Genomic DNA, 17,947 nt, shown 5'->3' with positions numbered 1-17,947 from the left:
ATAAAAAAAAAATCTAACATTCAAAAAGCTAGATTGAATATCGCTATGGAAAAAATAACTAAGAATCGAGATCACAAGACCTCTAGGTCTAGATATACAATCTAGATCTACTAGATCCAGATATGATCTAAATTTTTAAATTATTTCTTAGTCATAAACATTGGGAATATTTTATGTTATATTTTTTTTATAGATCTATTGGTAAGAATTTGATAGATCTTGATTATCTAGACCCATGTCTAGACTAATTCTACATAACATCTAGTAGATCTATGTCCGTCAAATGTTGACATTCCATCTTTTATACTGTTAAAACGTCACTTCCGAATCATCATAATTATTATTCTGATCACCAGTTTTATTTTTACTAAGTAGATCTAGATATCTAGATCTAATAAACATCGTACTTTTTAAATATTGATCTTCATCTATTTCGAAATAGATTAATTGTGTAAGCTCCAATTGATTTCAGAATTGTATTTCGTTTATTGATAAAGCGATTCAAATCAATACGAGTCTAGAATAAGTAGAAATTTAGAGTGAGTGTAGCACTGTGACTGTAGGTAGTCAGTGAAGAGTCACTACCGTAGCGTAGCACTAGACTAGACTAGAGTAACTTACATCTATCGAACACCTTCGTTTTAAGGTACTTATCGAACACCCCATTGTATTTTTTAAAATTCTCCTTTATTTCGATGATTATAAAGAAACTAGTCCATTCTTATTGTGCATCGTCCATTTCTTGATAGTTAAGTTATAATTAGTTTCATTTTCACCCGAGGATCATTTTTTTACTTATATTCAAAGTGCATTGGTAATATTGGTATAAAAATTTCACATTTTTTGAACTCTTGGGAAGAGTGGAGTGAGTCTCGGGTTAAGGGTATTTTTTAATGCTAATGATGCTTCAGCTCAAAAAAAATATATAATACGCTTCTAATTAGGCTGAGAGATATTTACAACTATTTATTTGAAAGTGTCCTTTGTTACCTAAACATGAAAATTGAGGTTTAAAAAGGGGGTGTTCGATAACAGCAGTTTTTATATAAGCAATCTCAGCTTCGTAAGATATCGAACGCCATTTTAATGTTAAAAATAAACATCAAAGGGATATAACCCAAAGAAGACAAAATATTTAAATTATATATTTTTTAATTGTTATTTTTTAAAATAATGTAATGCAAAGTACAGATATAAATTAATCATATGTTACAATTTGTATCAGCTATTTGTGGTTTACCGTAAATGTGCTATATTTTTTTAAGTAAATAGATTTACATCGATATGCACTAATTGTACCCATTTTTAAAGCTTGATTTTATGACACATATATTATATATTATAGCTTGATGCTAATGGCATCTATGGTGAACCACAGGGAGAAACAGAGTGGAATGTATTCAGTTGTGGAATGTATTCAGTTGTTGTTTCTTTTTCAGATGCCCCATTCTATTAACTTCTGAATTTGCCCCATTCTATTAACTTCTGAATTTGCCCCATTCTATTAACTTCTGAATTTGCCCGATTCTATTAACTTCTGAATTATGTGTTATAAATACCAATACCTAGCGCATGTGCTTGATGTGAAGAGATATTAATAAAACGAAAGGGCAAAGGGGGAGGTATAGAATGCAGATATGGTATTTTGAAATAAAAAAGTCTTGGGCAGGTAAAAAAAAAAAAGGTCGCGGGGTGGGGGAGAGAAACAGTCAAGACTTCAAGACACTGTACCCAGAGATCATCAATAATTGATCGACCATTAGAATGTGACGTCAGCCTCAAATACATAGAGTCAGTTGTGCTTCTCGATCTAGACGGGTGGCGAGTCTATAAAATTATATATATATATATTTGCCATAAAGTATGATAAAGCTCATAATGCGCTACAAAGACACTCCTTTGAAACATCACAAATACACAAAATAATAACAATAACGCATTTAACCACTCTCCTATTCTGCCTACACCCCCTTACCCGCGCTTCCACTCTCCAACATTCACACTTTTTCAGTGCAAAGTAACAACGTAAATTTCAAGACTCAATCCAAACGCAGCCACCAGACTAACACACAACAAAAAAAAATGGTCAGTGATAGCGTAACACACAGGTGTAAACCAGGCCATCAACACAGCCCCAAAACATTGTTCAAGTTGTAGTAAGAACAATGTTGAGGGGAAAGGGGGAGGAGCCATCAGTCGAGTACCTACGGTCAAGCCGCTAATTAGGTCACAAACACTAGGCATGATAGATACGTAGTATATATAGATATGTTGTTTGTGTGTGTGTGTGACAAATACTAAGCGTGCTCTAAAATACGTTTTTTTTTTTTTTTTGGTTAACCAGGTGGTTTAGGGAGGGCGGATTTATCTACATCTATAGGTAACACAGCTTGCAAGCTACCATAGCTTTTCAGCACCCCCCCCCCTCCCCGCCCAGATCGAAAAATATCTAGCACTGACTTTTGGGCTGTTACATACACTGAGCGTGCTAGATCGGCGGCTAGTTACGTAGGGCCGCGTACCGTATGTTTCGTTTTTAGGTCAACCAATTAAACTGTTGTGTCCTGCAATGACTTGGGGAGGGCGGGATTATCTATTGGCTACCAAAGCTTATTAGGCTCTCCCTCAAATAAATAATATCTGGATTTAATTTATTAATGGCCTAGGCTTATGTCTCAAAATAGCTTATACCTAAATAAGTACTACGGTAATGCGTTACTGGGCTTAGCACCGTCAGTTTCTAAGCAGAGCTGATCAGTGATAGATTCCTTCGATGTGAACCATTTGAAAATGACTAAAAATCTGTCTTTCTTGACATGGCGTAAAAAGAAAATGATATAAATAAAAAAAAATATAGATTATAACACTTTTGAAACACCATACTTTTCACAAAATTTTAAGATTATAACACTTTTAAAACACCATACTTCTCGTGTGTTCGATAAGTTCTTAATATGTTCGATAAGATAAGATAAAGCTAAAAAAGTGTTCGATAATTTAAGCTTTTGAAATCATCAACCTGACCCATTTTAACATCAAATATAAGTTTAACTATGAGTAGTAATAGAATAAAACATGTCTACTTTTTAAGAAAAATGGATGAGGAGTTCACTGATACAATCAGTTTTTTTCTAGGTCTAATTTTTACTGAGATACACAAATTCAAACATAAAAAATGTCGGCGAATGAGCTTAACTTGTTCGATAAACGTAAGTTACTGAGATCTTTAACTATAAGTTACTCTACTAACTAACTCAACTCGACAACTGCATGACACTGTGACTGTCAAGACACTGACATTTTGTAAATTATTCATCACAGGTGCAGGGTTTATTAATGTTCATTTTTATTGTGCTTTTGTGACATTCATCTTAGCTTAAAGATCTAGACCTAGAGTAACTTACATCTATCGAACACCTTCGTTTTAAGGTACTTATCGAACACCCCATTGTATTTTTTTAAATTCTCCTTTATTTCGATGATTATAAAGAAACTAGTCCATTCTTATTGTGCATCGTCCATTTCTTGATAGTTAAGTTATAATTAGTTTCATTTTCACCCGAGGATCATTTTTTTACTTATATTCAAAGTGCATTGGTAATATTGGTATAAAAATTTCACATTTTTTGAACTCTTGGGAAGAGTGGAGTGAGTCTCGGGTTAAGGGTATTTTTTAATGCTAATGATGCTTCAGCTCAAAAAAAATATATAATACGCTTCTAATTAGGCTGAGACATATTTACAACTATTTATTTGAAAGTGTCCTTTGTTACCTAAACATGAAAATTGAGGTTTAAAAAGGGGGTGTTCGATAATAGCAGTTTTTATATAAGCAATCTCAGCTTCGTAAGATATCGAACGCCATTTTAATGTTAAAAATAAACATCAAAGGGATATAACCCAAAGAAGACAAAATATTTAAATTATATATTTTTTAATTGTTATTTTTTAAAATAATGTAATGCAAAGTACAGATATAAATTAATCATATGTTACAATTTGTATCAGCTATTTGTGGTTTACCGTAAATGTGCTATATTTTTTTAAGTAAATAGATTTACATCGATATGCACTAATTGTACCCATTTTAAAAGCTTGATTTTATGACACATATATTATAGCTTGATGCTAATAGTAACCATGTCGCACCACAGTGAGAAACAGAGTGGAATGTATTCAGTTGTGGAATGTATTCAGTTGTTGTTTCTTTTTCAGATGCCCCATTCTATTAACTTCTGAATTTGCCCCATTCTATTAACTTCTGAATTATGTGTTATAAACCAATACCTAGCGCATGTGCTTGATGTGAAGAGATATTAATAAAACGAAAGGGCAAAGGGGGAGGTATAGAATGCAGATATGGTATTTTGAAATAAAAATGTCTTGGGCAGGTAAAAAAAAAAGGTCGGGGGATGGGGGAGAGAAATAGTCAAGACACTGTATCCAGAGATCATCAATAATTGATCGACCATTAGAAAAATATTTGACGTCAGCCTCAAATACAAGAGTCAGTTGTGCTTCTCAATCTAGACGTGTGGCGCCGGGTCTATAAAATTAAATATATATATATATTTTTGCCATAAAGTATGATAAAGCTCATAATGCGCTACAAAGACACTCCTTTGAAACATCACAAATACACAAAATAATAACAATAACACCTTTAACCACTCTCTTATTCTGCCTACACCCCCTTACCCGCGCTTCCACTCTCCAACATTCACACTTTTTCAGTGCAAAGTAACAACGTAAATATCAAGACTCAATCCAAACGCAGCCACCAGACTAACACACAACAACAAAAAAATGGTCAGTGATAGCGTAACACACAGGTGTAAACCAGGCCATCAACACGGCCCCAAAACATTGTTCAAGTTGTAGTAAGAACAATGTTGAGGGGAAAGCGGTCAAGCCGCTAATTAGGTCACAAACACTAGGCATGATAGATACGTAGTATATATAGATATGTTGTTTTTGTGTGTGTGTGACAAATACTAAGCGTGCTCTAAAATACGTTGTTTGTTTTTTTTTTGGTCAACCAGGTGGTTTAGGGAGGGCGGATTTATCTACATCTATAGGTAACACAGCTTGCAAGCTACCATAGCTTTTCAGCACCCCCTTCCCCGCCCAGATCGAAAAATATCTAGCACTGACTTTTGGGCTGTTACATACACTGAGCGTGCTAGATCGGCGGCGGCTAGTTACGTAGGGCCGCGTACCGTATGTTTTGTTTTTAGGTCAACCAAGTAAACTGTTGTGTCCTGCAATGACTTGGGGAAAGCGGGATTATCTATTGGCTACCAAAGCTTATTAGGCTCTCCCTCAAATAAATAATATCTGGATTTAATTTATTAATGGCCTTATGTCTCAAAATAGCTTAGACCTAAATAAGTACTACGGTAATGCGTTACTGGGCTTAGCACCGTCAGTTTCTAAGCAGAGCTGATCAGTGATAGATTCCTTCGATGTGGACCATTTGAAAATGACTAAAAATCTGTCTTTCTTGACATGGCGTAAAAAGAAAATGATATAAATAAATAAAAAATATAGATTATAACACTTTTGAAACACCATACTTTTCACAAAATTTTAAGATTATAACACTTTTAAAACACCATACTTCTCGTGTGTTCGATAAGTTCTTAATATGTTCGATAAGATAAGATAAAGGTAAAAAAGTGTTCGATAATTTAAGCTTTTGAAATCATCAACCTGACCCATTTTAACATCAAATATAAGTTTAACTATGAGTAGTAATAGAATAAAACATGTCTACTTTTTAAGAAAAATGGATGAGGAGTTCATAGATACAATCAGTTTTTTTCTAGGTCTAATTTTTACGGAGATACACAAATTCAAACATAAAAAATGTCGACGAATGAGCTTAACTTGTTCGATAAACGTAAGTTACTGTAGTAACCCCCTAGTGACTAGACTCTATGTGACTAGAGTCAGTAGAGTAGAGTAGAGATCCTAATCGACTTAAACTTAAAAGTTAAAAGTAAATTTTTATTTATTGTTACTGTTAGTAGTGTTAGTAATATTATTAGTCGAGTGAGTTCCCTTCACTTCAGGCTTCTGTCGTTCTGAGTATCTGAGACAGTTCGATCTCTTATTCCTTTTTTTAGTTTTTATAACTTATAAAGTTATATTAGATCTATATTATTTATTTTCTTTAACTCCTAGATTCTACACTAGATCATTCTATGTCACAATCTCATTTTAATTTCAGACATCAGTCACATGGTCTCACCGTCTAGTGACTCTAGTCTGACGCTGGGTCTCATTCCTTCTACAGACCTGCCTACCGTTACGCAAAATGCATATTCGTTACGCTACTGTTACCCAAAATTTCCAAAAAATGATTGCCAGTACCAGTACGCAAATACGAATTTAACCCGTCGTGTTATGCATTTCGTTTTTTTCCCTCTCTAAACTAGATTACCATCTGTCACGGAGGTCAAGCTAGAAGGGAAAAAAACAGAAAAGGTGGGATGAACACATTGCGCCCAGATCTATATGTTTATTATAGAAATTAGATCTAGCCTACAAATGAAGAACGTGGGAGTGGCGGGTTGGTACCATTCAGCTTATTTTTTAAGTTCATTAGAAATTAATAATTTTGGAGCTTAACAAAAGTCGAATGCAAAAAAAGAATTTTTGATGCTCGAATTCATTTTAATAAAAAATATTGAAGCGCTATTGATTCAAAAGAGAACACCATATTAGCCATATAATATCCTAGATCTGTAGAGTCTGACTAGTGTCTAAGCTGGAACAACATCTAGCCATTTTAACCTAACACTAAACTAAAACTGTGTTGTGTGGCAATAACTTTAAAATTTAAAGTTAGACTGTCCGTAGAGACAGAAATATTAGAACTAGAGATTTTCATGAATGTGTAAACACAGTTTAAGTCTAAAAGGGCTCTTTGCCATCCTAAATAAGGCCTTGTACCTCCTCAATTTTTTATAGTTGTATTCACTTATTGTATTAGGAAGTTTCTAGCCTGCTGTCATGTATTATTATAAAATAGAAATATAGCCTATTTTTTCCAGCACACACTGAAAACTTGTTTTAGATTTTAGGGTTTTAAAAAAAAAAGCTCATAAAAATACACATAAGAGCTAAAAATATAGTTTTCACTAGATTCAGAAACTGTATATTTCTAGATCTTTTAGATCATAGAGTATTTAAACAAGTGGCTAAAAGAGAAAAAGGTGGTCTGTTAGTCATTGTTCTTTCAAAATTTTTACTGTGGATTAGTTATTTAAATTCACTTATATTGTGCCTTTATAGCTTAAATGTTTATATATAAATGTTATAATTTATTCTGCAATTTATCTTTTTGACATTAAATTATATTCAGTTTTCTATCTTATATTGGAGATCTTCTTATACATTTTAAACAGTTTACATTCTTTTTAGCAATTATATATATCTAGATATTAACAGAAAAACAAAAAAGTGGTTAAATGAAACAATATGTGAGGCGCTATAAGAAAACATAAAATGAAAGAACTAAGGAAGATGGAGCTGTGCTAAAAAATGCAAAACAATGATCTTATAAATAATATACCTTTTAAGTACATGTAGCTTATCACCACTTCCTGTATTCTTTACACTAGATACACACCAAAAAGCTAGCTCTTCATATTTATTTGTCATAGGTGAAAATCCCTAATATTTATTAATTGACCTTTTATTTTTCAGCAGATTTTTTGTTTTGGATGAATATATTGACCAAGTAGTTGGTTTCTCCTGAACCAACATGTCCTCATCAGAGGAGACCGCATCTACAACTACCACCACCACCTCCACCACCAGCACATTGTTGACCACACATCCTGAGCTGATTACTACTGCAGAGACCAATAGCACTCCAGACTACAATGTCACTCAGCCTCTCATCTTCCTTCAGACAGCAGCAGCCCAAGGAATAGCTGGAACATTTGCGTGTGCTGCTATACTGCTCACAGTTCACCAGGTCAGACACTCTTATATTTATTGTTAGACGCTTCAGTGCTGTATCTTATGCAGTTAAGTCAAACAGAGGTAACACTCAATTAACAAAATCAAATAACACAGGCGAAAGGCCAGCAAATATAAGTTAGTCGATAGTGCCAAACAATAAGTTTAATCATGACAAAGGGAATTGTTAAATGTCATCAAGCTAAATCTTAATGTTCCTAAAACCTGCCTCTCTCTAAAGCTGTTAAAAGTAGTCTGTATACATTTCACTATTCTTCCTCAATTCCTAGTCTTGTTTTTACTAAGTCACATCATTGTCTCTTAAAACTTTCCCTTTCTGTGAAAAAAAAAAAATTCCTAATCATGCCATAACATTATACATTGACTATAAGATTTTGTAAATGATTTGAAAGTTTGCCTTTCAATCTACATATCTGCAAGATAGATATACTGTAGATATTTGTTGTTATTGTTATTTTGCCAGCACTACAAGTTAACCATTAATGGTTAGTAGAGATAAAGGGGAAGATCATAAAACACTAATTTGAATTAGTGGCATCACATTTCAAATAGTGACTCTGAGACTATTGTTTCTATTTGTCTTATATTTTTTTGAGTTTAAAGAAATACATTAATAATAGTCTTGTTTTTTAAGTTACTAATTTAGCCTTAATATTTTTTTTATTGCGAACTAACACTATGTTAATCAACACAAGAAGGAATGAATTTGGAAAATTCTATTTTTACTCCACAGATCTACTTACACTTGCGATACTATACATGTCCCAATGAACAGCGATGGATTGTCAGAGTTTTATTCATAGTTCCCATTTATTCTTTTGACTCATTCCTAAGTCTCATGTTTTTCAACAAAGATAACTATTATGTCTATTTTGACAGCCTCAGGGATTGCTATGAAGGTAATTTTTTTTTTTTTTTTTTTTTTTTTCATAATTATTAGTTCTTGTATTCTTTCATTTATTTCATTTCTATATTTTTCAGAATATGCCTTGTACATCCTTTTTTTTTTTTTGTTCTTTTTTCTTTGTTTTTTATTTAAAGATTAAAGAAATCATGTTTGTTGTTTATAACTATTTACTATGCGATATTTACCTTTTAGATCTAGAAAAGTTACCATCAAATTTTTTTTTGTATTGTGGCATGTGCAGTTTAATTTTTTATATAAAGCATGACTGTAAATCTTTTTTTTTCAGCATTTGTCATTTACAGCTTTCTTAGTTTGTGCTATGAGTATCTTGGTGGGGAAGGAGCTATTATGTCTGAAATTAGAGGAAAACCAATTCAGTAAGTTTTTTCTTCAAAACTTATTATTCACACTAATAAGGTAGGTGGTGGTGTTTTTTTTATAGCAAAGCTGTAGAATCTTGTACACGTTATTTCTCCCACTTCTCATTCTGGGATCAAATTGAAACACTGCACAATTATTTATTGTTGATGGGAACACGTAAATCATTCAATAGAAAATGTATTAAGCTAAGAGAGACATGCGTTGCATAGAGATTCATCTAAAATGTTAAACTAGCTATGTTCTTTAAAACCTGATATCTTAAGTACTTGAGTTTCTCAGTGGCTAGCATGTTGGTCTTCCATCATAAAGGCACGAGACCTATTTTGAAATTCAGACTCGAACAACTTTTAAAAAAAAATGTTTTTGAAAAGGCAGTATGTAAACCTTCTCCCAGATACCCCCCCCCCCCCCCCCCCCCCCCGAAAAAAAAATTTAAAAAATATTTCCAATCGAACAAATTTATTGTTAGAGTAGATCTATTAATTAAAAGTTAATAACACAGTTGAATCAAAATAATTGATATTATTTTACTCAATATAAGCTTTGTTTTTTTGTTGTTTTTTTTTATATTTCTTTATTATTTTTCATCTTGTTTTCTCATAATTTAATTCATGAAGTACAATAACAACTAGATGTATGTTCTTTAATTTTTTTGTTTTTATGTGAATTAAAATTTGGGATAAATGTTCACAACATTATGTCCTTTTGTAGGTCAAGCTGGATTTCTTGCACATGCTGTTTTGCTGGTCGACAATATACCATAGGATTTTTACGTTTTTGTAAACAGGTAACACTTAAACCCAAAATGCTAGGATATCTTTTGGTGTAATGTTCTTAATATTTAATTAGCATACATACCATGAGCTAAGTCCGTCACTAACTCTTCAGGTTCTTCCATTGTTTTTTTTTTATATTTCTTAGGGCAGACAGGTAAAAAAAATCAGCATATGGGTATTTCACGTTATCATTTATAAATTTTATTTCCTAATTTATTCTCTCTCCTTCAGGCTACTCTACAATTCTGTTTTATCAAACCTGTCATGGCCATATTGACTCTTCTGCTTCAAGCGTTTGGTTATTACAAAGATGGTAATTTCTCGTAAGTGTGAAGGTTAATTTACTGTTAGTGTTCTCACTTACATTAATGCAGGAAATGTTTTTAAAGTTGTTGTCTTTTTTTTTTAAATAAATATTAGCACAATATTGAAATAAACCATAAAAGATTAAACAATGTTATTTATTAGCTTGGCAAAGATTTCTTTTGTAGATCTTAAGACTTAAATAGAATCACAATAATTTTCAATCACCAATAGTTTTTGAAAAATCTTTCTGTGATTTTTTGTCTTCAAATGTATTTATCATGGATAGTGTCCAGAAAGAGTCCACTCATATCTTTGAGACCATTGACCAATGAAAAGATTTCCACTTAGTGGCCAGGAATGAGAGTAGGGCTTTCTTGAATTAAGAGCGCTCATCAACTGGAATCTTTTTTTAATTACATAATCACTTAAAAGCTTAGCATCTAAATCCTCACTTCTTTCCCCTGATGGGAACAGGGTACCCTGAAAGAGTTCTTCATTTATCTACTCTGTACCATCAGTTCTGAGGAAGAATTGCAAGTAAAAAAATCTGATGGAAGTTAATGAAAAATCATTTCATTACCACCATTTGAAATAAACTCTGTTCTGCCTTAGCCCTCAGGTGCATATATCTATTTCCTCTTTATGAATCTTCTGTCAAAGGGCCTCACTCTCTTGAGGTCAGAATATCAATATCTCAATTTGATAATTGCAATAAGTAACGTAGTTAAGTAAGTGACTAAATGGTTAAGGTAGAATTGAGATTCTTTATTTTAACTTTTAAAAAAGTATTTAGGATAAAGCTAGGGTGACAGCGAATCTCAGCTTCTCTGTGTCCTGGCTCTGTCTCCCAATATTTTTAAATTTATTTACATATGACTCTAAATTGAAATATTTACCTTCTTTCTCCAACTCACAGGCCATTAGGTGGCTACCTGTACATCACAATAATTTACAACATATCCGTTAGTCTTGCATTGTACGCTCTCATCATGTTCTACCTGGCTACCAAAGAGTTATTAAGTCCATTTGACCCGATCCTGAAGTTCTGCATAATTAAATCTGTCATTTTTCTTTCCTTCTGGCAAGGTAAGTGAAGGTCAAATAAATTAAACTTGCAATTATTGTAAATGTATCATACTAGTTGTAAACAACAAAACTATTGACATAAGTTTTATTATGCATATTTTGCTGGTTATTTTTATGCTGTATTTTTGAAGAGCTATTTAAAATAACATAAATTTCTGAATTAATTATACTTTATTTATAGGAAAGTTACAGTTATCTAGCATTTTTTAGATATAGATGAACTGTGTTAATTTAGTTTGACTTTTTTGTTGAACATTTAGTAGATGACAGCCCATAGTGCAAGGTTTGATCCTTAATGTTCAGAAAGGATTCAGGGTAGAGTCCCAATAATTTTGTAGACCAATAGAAGGATTCCACTGCAATCTCTTTGCTGCCCTCTCTGTTTAAAGTGCAAAGTTGTATCACTTCAGGGTGATGTATTTAACCATCAAAGTGATATTTTTTTTTAAGTAATGGGAAGGAGACTCAACTATGATAAATTCGCACTCAGGGATGTAATTTAAACAGGATAAACCACATATTAGATTGAATAGATAATGGTAAGATACTATTCTTAGTCAGTGGGCATTGTTCTTGCAAGATTTGTCTGCATATTCAAAATAAAAAAACAACATCTAAGGCTTAGCTAATAGTGTTTAACAAGTAAAATTAATACACAGTTTATCCTTTTTTTTTCTTTTTAAATAGTTCATAATTGAAAGACGTGTATACAGTTATTCAATACTTTTCTTGTCACTAGGTGTGGTTCTGGCTGTCCTTGAAAAGGCCAAAGTCATTGATCCCATCTTTTCTAAAAATGGCACCCAAGCTGTTGGGGTAGGTACTGTCTCTGCTGGCTGGCAGAATTTTTTCATCTGCATGGAGATGTTCATGGCAGCTGTGGCTCTGAGGTTTGCATTTCCTCACAGTGTGTACAGTACTGGACCAACTAGTACACACGGACGTACTGTCTCCTTGCAGTCCATTTCTAGCAGTCTTAAAGAAACCATGAACCCAAGGGACATAATGCAGGTCAGATTTTGGTCACTTATCACTAAATAATTTCTAAGTTGGGGAGAAAAATTAATTGGTAGGAGAAAGTATAAAATTTAGTAATAAATTGTGTATTTTTAAAACTGTCTAGAGAATTGTTATTGGTTGTGAGAAAAATCTATATGACAAATGACCCTATAAAATATTTGCATTACAATTTTTATTGTCATTTCTAGCAGTCAAATAATTGTGAAATATAATATTTGACATTGTAATTCAAACAAATGAACAGTAACAAGTCCATAACATTTATTTTGTTTACATTCAAATTTGACCATTGCAAATGTCAGAGAAAAGAGTTTAATTAAAAGAGTTTCGTTTTGTGATCTTAACTTAAATGTGTAGACATGAGCTTCTGAATAAGTCCAATCATTGTTCTTTAATACCATAATGAGAATTGATAGTCACCTGTAACTTTTAAATGGGGCATAGTGGCTAAGTGATGATTAAGTGAATTGAAGACCTTACATTGGACAATTGGTTTATAAACTAAAAATTTCATGATTCTTTGGCTACAAAATTATGTTTGAATCTAAGTTGAGGCCTGAATTTTTGTTTTAAAATATTTGAAATCTCTGAGTACACCTAATTGTCATAGAGGCTTGTTTTTTTTTTTTTTATTATGGTCTGTAATGACTGTAAGTTATTGGGTGCCATATGACAACCTGATTAACTATTGACTGGTAGACTATATTGCCTTCTTAAAGGAGTGCACATAACAAGTAATATTGAAACATTTGTCTGTATTACAGGATGCTATCCACAACTTCCACCCACAGTATCAACAGTACACTCAGCAAGGCATGAAGCCAAGTGAAGAGGATGGGCCCTGGAGCTCTGATACTTATCAGCAGCAGCGTCCAGTTTCCAATGGCAATCCTCCATCAACTTCCCCTGTCCCAAGCGGCACAACTGGATCAGGAACTGCAGGTTCTGCTCACCAACCTGCCAAAGCAGCGCCACAGTCCCAAGGCATCCCCATAACTGGTGCCCCTGCTGGGAAGAGAAGCCGGTTCAACGAGAAGACAACCCTGCTCAACTCTGATGAAGAGTTTCAGTAATGTCATTTTTTGTTTATTACTCTCATTAAGCCCTACCTAGTAATTCCTTTAGTTAAGGTCAGGCTGAAACAATTGGGTCATTCATTTAGGGCAAAAAAAAAATTATTTCTTTCTGCTTGCTTATTGAAAAAATATCATCCAATCAAAATATATTTATTTAAAAATCTAAACTGAGGGGAAAAAAGTTTCTGTTACTAAATTTGAGAATGGGAAGTTATTAACACAATAGATGATTCTCATTAAAGTCAGAGCTAGTTAAGAGCAACAATTATGTTGTTTATAATGTTATTTTAATCCTATATCATCTGCAGTTTTATTGAAAATATTAATGCTATATATACATGTATATATAAATAGTATATTTAATATTTTCTGTGCCGCACCTCTCCCCAGCTGCTCCCCATTGTCATTTAATATTTATGTTATGTTATATGCCAGACATGGTTGTGCTGCAATCATATCAAAAGAGTTTCTTTCGAACAAGTTTCAAATATCTAGTTGTGTTTGAGAGTGTGTTATTGCTCCAATCAGCCTTTCATAAATATGCTTTGAATCTACAAGACAAATTGAAAATGAAAACATTATCTATATATGAAAGGTCAACTTTTCGACCTTTATTTTTCCTAATATAATCTACTTAATAAAAACAAGTTATACTCATCTATAATTTTTATTGCATTACCTTTTTTTTAAATTATAATCTTTTTTTTAGATCTGACTTTGCTAAACTTTTAGATAATTCTTTATTTAATAGTGATGTTTTTCAGAATGCTTAGATAAAAAATTTATTAGCCCACCGTTTAATTTTGTCTGTCTAATTTTATGTGTTGTTTTTGTTGCTTATCCAAAAAAAATTACAATTTCAATTGACCCAGTAAAGATTTTCTCAGCAAACAAAGCACATGAAACAATGCATGGTGTCTCTTATATGACCTGACCCAATCAAAATGTTTGTATGTTTAATGATTAAAAATGTTTTCAGGGACTCTGATTCAGATTTTTAACATTCAAAGTTTTTCTGAGCTGCAGACGTTATGCGTAAGTCCAAGGTCACATTTTTCCTATTCCATTTTAATATTTTCATTGCATAAATTGTTTGTTTGCCTGCATCATGCCACAAGATTTCAGCTGCTCCAATGATTGGCCTGCTTTAGAACTAGCTCATGCCTCACATCTAGTCTCATTACACTTTTCATCTGCTATATTTAGATCCTTTGGAAACCATCTGGACATCTTCTAATTGTGTGCATAAAAACAATAACTTTGTTTAGTTATGTTTTCCTTCATTTTGTTTTTAAAGTCTGGTCTCTTTTGTTATAGCGTTTGATGATTGTTGTTGTAAATATACTTGTTTTTTTTTTATATTAATTGTTTCATCTTTTTTCCCTTGTTTTTGTTTTTTCAATTTACTGTAAATTATTTTATTTGGTACTTAAACAATTTCAACCAATCTGCATATCTGTGTTACACTTATATATAGATAAATATTTGATTAAATATATGCTTATTCTGTTGACCCTTGAATGACAAAAAAACTTGCCCTCTTTAAAAAAAGGAACCAATAACAGTTTTAGTATCCATCCTCTAGAGTCCCCACCTCATCTATCCTGACATTCCTTTACAATACTCTTCCTGTATTAAAGAAGTCACAAGGCCATTCATTCTGGAATTATATCATTTGTAAACAGCATTCATATCTTGTCATTTTATGTCTGCATTTTGTATTTTTATTTGCCACATTGTCTACTTCACATGTTGATTATAGTTTTATATAGAAACAATTTTGATACACAAAATAAGTCTTGATTTATTGTTAGTCAAGAAGATAATGTTTAAAATAAAAAAAAAATATGTTAAGACCTTACATAATAATGCCAAAAGTTTATCTCCTAGCCTAGATACCATATTACTAAAAAAAAATAAAGCTGCTCCGATTAGTTCAATGTTTGGTTTTATTATAATTAGCATGTTGGTTTAATAGTAAGTAGTAGGTAGTAACCTTTGAATAGTACAAATTAAGATTTAGTAATTTTTCTGTGGCATACTAGAAGCATTTTATTAAAATTATTTAATAGCATATCATATTTCATTTGCTTGCTCTTTTTTCTCCCTTTGTGCAAACTTGTTTAAAATGAAGCTCACGGCATGCTCTCTCTCAAGTAATGAATGTCCTCTGTCTCAAATGAACTCTCCACATGTTGGTCTGTGCAGTTCTGTACAACTTTGCTTTGATATTGGTAACTTCTGATAAGGAGTTGCACTGAATGTGATTTTGATCCATTTCATTCAATATAAATACTTCTATTAATACTAAACAAGCTGTGCTCCCTTTTAAGAAAAGTTTAACCTTATGATTTAATTAGCTGGGTAACATTTATGTAAATCTATTAATTACCTTAGATAAAAGATAATGATACACAGTGACATCATGATACTTTATGTTCTGTTGACATAGCAACTGTTTTTCTTTTCGTGGAAGCTTGTTTGTTTGTTTTTTATACAAGAATTTTGTTTGTTAGAGAAGTTATTTAAATTTCCGAGGTTTTTTTTTTACTATTGTTTCTAAGACTTGTATGAATTGTACTAGAAATGTTTCAAAATGTTGTAATATGTTTAGTTGCCAAGCTAAAATATTTGATTTTTGTTTAATATTTGTCATTTCTTATTTTTAAACAGGTAGTTGAGATTTACATACATTTTCTAATAACTTATTTATAATTTTTAAGTCTATTAAATGATTCTAAACAGAGACATGCCAAGTATCTTATGATATATAAATCATTTATCTATAGAAAATTTCACTCAACAATCAAAGTCAATCATTACATTATCCAACCATTAAAGACATTGAAATGTTTTTAAATCATTTTCAACCTCAATGCAGGCTGTTTGAACAATTGTTAGCCTAATTATGTTGATCTGAACTGTAATGATTTTTTAGCCTAGCTATTGAGTTTCAGATAAATGTGTACTATGAAGAAGGTTTTAATGCTTTTCCTATAGAAAGCTACTTTTGAAATATTTCAACAAATGAAACTCAGACCAACAGTGTACAGGAGCTCTTGTGCTAATGAAAAAAAAAAAACACTAAAATTTCTTAAAGAAACATATTTAAACACTTTTAGTGAGATAAATTAACAAACACTTTTAGGGAGACAAAGTCTATACAATGTTGTCCACGTCAAATGATACTTTTACCTTTTCATTTTGGCTAAGATTTTATTTGTCCTATGACATATATGTACATTCCAATTAGACCTTGCACGTTTGGTTGCAAATATATTTTTGATATTTCCTTATTTACCTTTTGAACATTTCTCAAATTGGTCTCGAATTTTTTATTTCAGTTTTTTTTAAATGTCAAAATAAATATATTGGCTTCAAATAAGTTTTAGAAAAAAAAAGAATTAGAAAAATTTGTTAATTTCATTCATTGACAATTACTGGAACAAATTATTCTTTAAAAATGTTTTTTTTATTTTTTTATTTTAGTGTTATTTGATTATTTTTCTTTCACTTTAATGTGATATTGAAGAAAATCCAGAAATTATTTTCAATTAAAATTGTGATTCAGGTTCATTGTTTTGTTTGGGTTTCCCTGGCAATGTACATCAGCACTTGTGTTGGTCATTAAACTACAGTATGTCAATATGTGGAGATTGAATCAAAGTTAATGATCAATTTACTTTTAGAAAGAGATCTGTCCAGATAGACATCAATTTTGTCAATTCATTATTATTGCTGGTTTTATTTTGAGCCTAGTCATATCTTCTTATCATGGTGTCCTTTATACACAACTATGTTATTGTTTCTATTATTTGACTTTCCCACCACAACAAGCACCACCAGTGACATCTACTTAACATTTTTTTTAGAACAACTTTTGTTATACAAGAATCCTGGTATATCTACATTATTTAATATTATCAGACAAACTTTATCTGTTCTTTCATGTTTTCAGATTTAAAACAATGTTTTGTAAATATTTTGAAAATTGTTTCCTCTAATTTAATTGGCTTGTCAGAGCTGGTCAGTATTGAAATGCTTAGGTCTATAAAATTGATATATTTAACATCTCAAAGAACTTTGTAAATAGAATATTGTACATAGACTGTTCTGTAAGTTTTTTTCTAGTCTCTTCTGGACTCTATGGGTTTATGTTGCACAAGGAAACATCTCTATGAACTGAACTTTTGAAGGGAAATGTGGGCAGAAGCTAATCAAGTAGCACTGCTGCAATTCACTAGTAGAACAAAACAAAAGTTGAAATAGCGCCTCCTAAATAAAAGGTGGTGAATACGTTATAGTTTGAACCTGTCACTAGTTTCAAATTTATTGAAGGATTACATTTAGTGTTGTTTGTTATCATCAGTGCACAGACAATAACAAAACATGGTTTTGTATTG

The 17,947-nt window shown here is 31.9% G+C and overlaps 1 protein-coding gene across 3 annotated transcripts; it reads left to right on the top strand.

The window, feature by feature from the left end:
* The first annotated feature begins 307 nt into the window (after nucleotides 1–307).
* Nucleotides 308–16,543, top strand: LOC106056599 (transmembrane protein 184B-like). 3 transcript variants are annotated; one of them, XM_056021589.1, is made up of 10 exons: nucleotides 308–451; nucleotides 7,717–7,987; nucleotides 8,726–8,891; nucleotides 9,186–9,276; nucleotides 9,992–10,067; nucleotides 10,288–10,379; nucleotides 11,279–11,448; nucleotides 12,188–12,459; nucleotides 13,233–13,537; nucleotides 14,524–16,543. In XM_056021589.1, the coding sequence occupies exons 2-10, from the start codon at nucleotides 7,772–7,774 to the stop codon at nucleotides 14,543–14,545; spliced, it is 1,410 nt and encodes a 469-aa protein (XP_055877564.1). In that variant the 5' UTR covers nucleotides 308–451; nucleotides 7,717–7,771; the 3' UTR covers nucleotides 14,546–16,543. The 3 variants fall into 3 exon arrangements, with proteins under 3 accessions (XP_055877564.1, XP_055877565.1, XP_055877563.1); XM_056021590.1 differs by having other exon boundaries at nucleotides 319–451; nucleotides 7,714–7,987; nucleotides 14,571–16,543; XM_056021588.1 differs by having other exon boundaries at nucleotides 319–451; nucleotides 7,714–7,987.
* The last annotated feature ends 1,404 nt before the right edge of the window (nucleotides 16,544–17,947 follow it).

This window comes from Biomphalaria glabrata, chromosome 2 (genome assembly GCF_947242115.1).
Source record: "Biomphalaria glabrata chromosome 2, xgBioGlab47.1, whole genome shotgun sequence".
Lineage (NCBI taxonomy): Eukaryota > Metazoa > Mollusca > Gastropoda > Planorbidae > Biomphalaria > Biomphalaria glabrata.
This window is presented reverse-complemented; position numbering and strand designations above follow the sequence as displayed.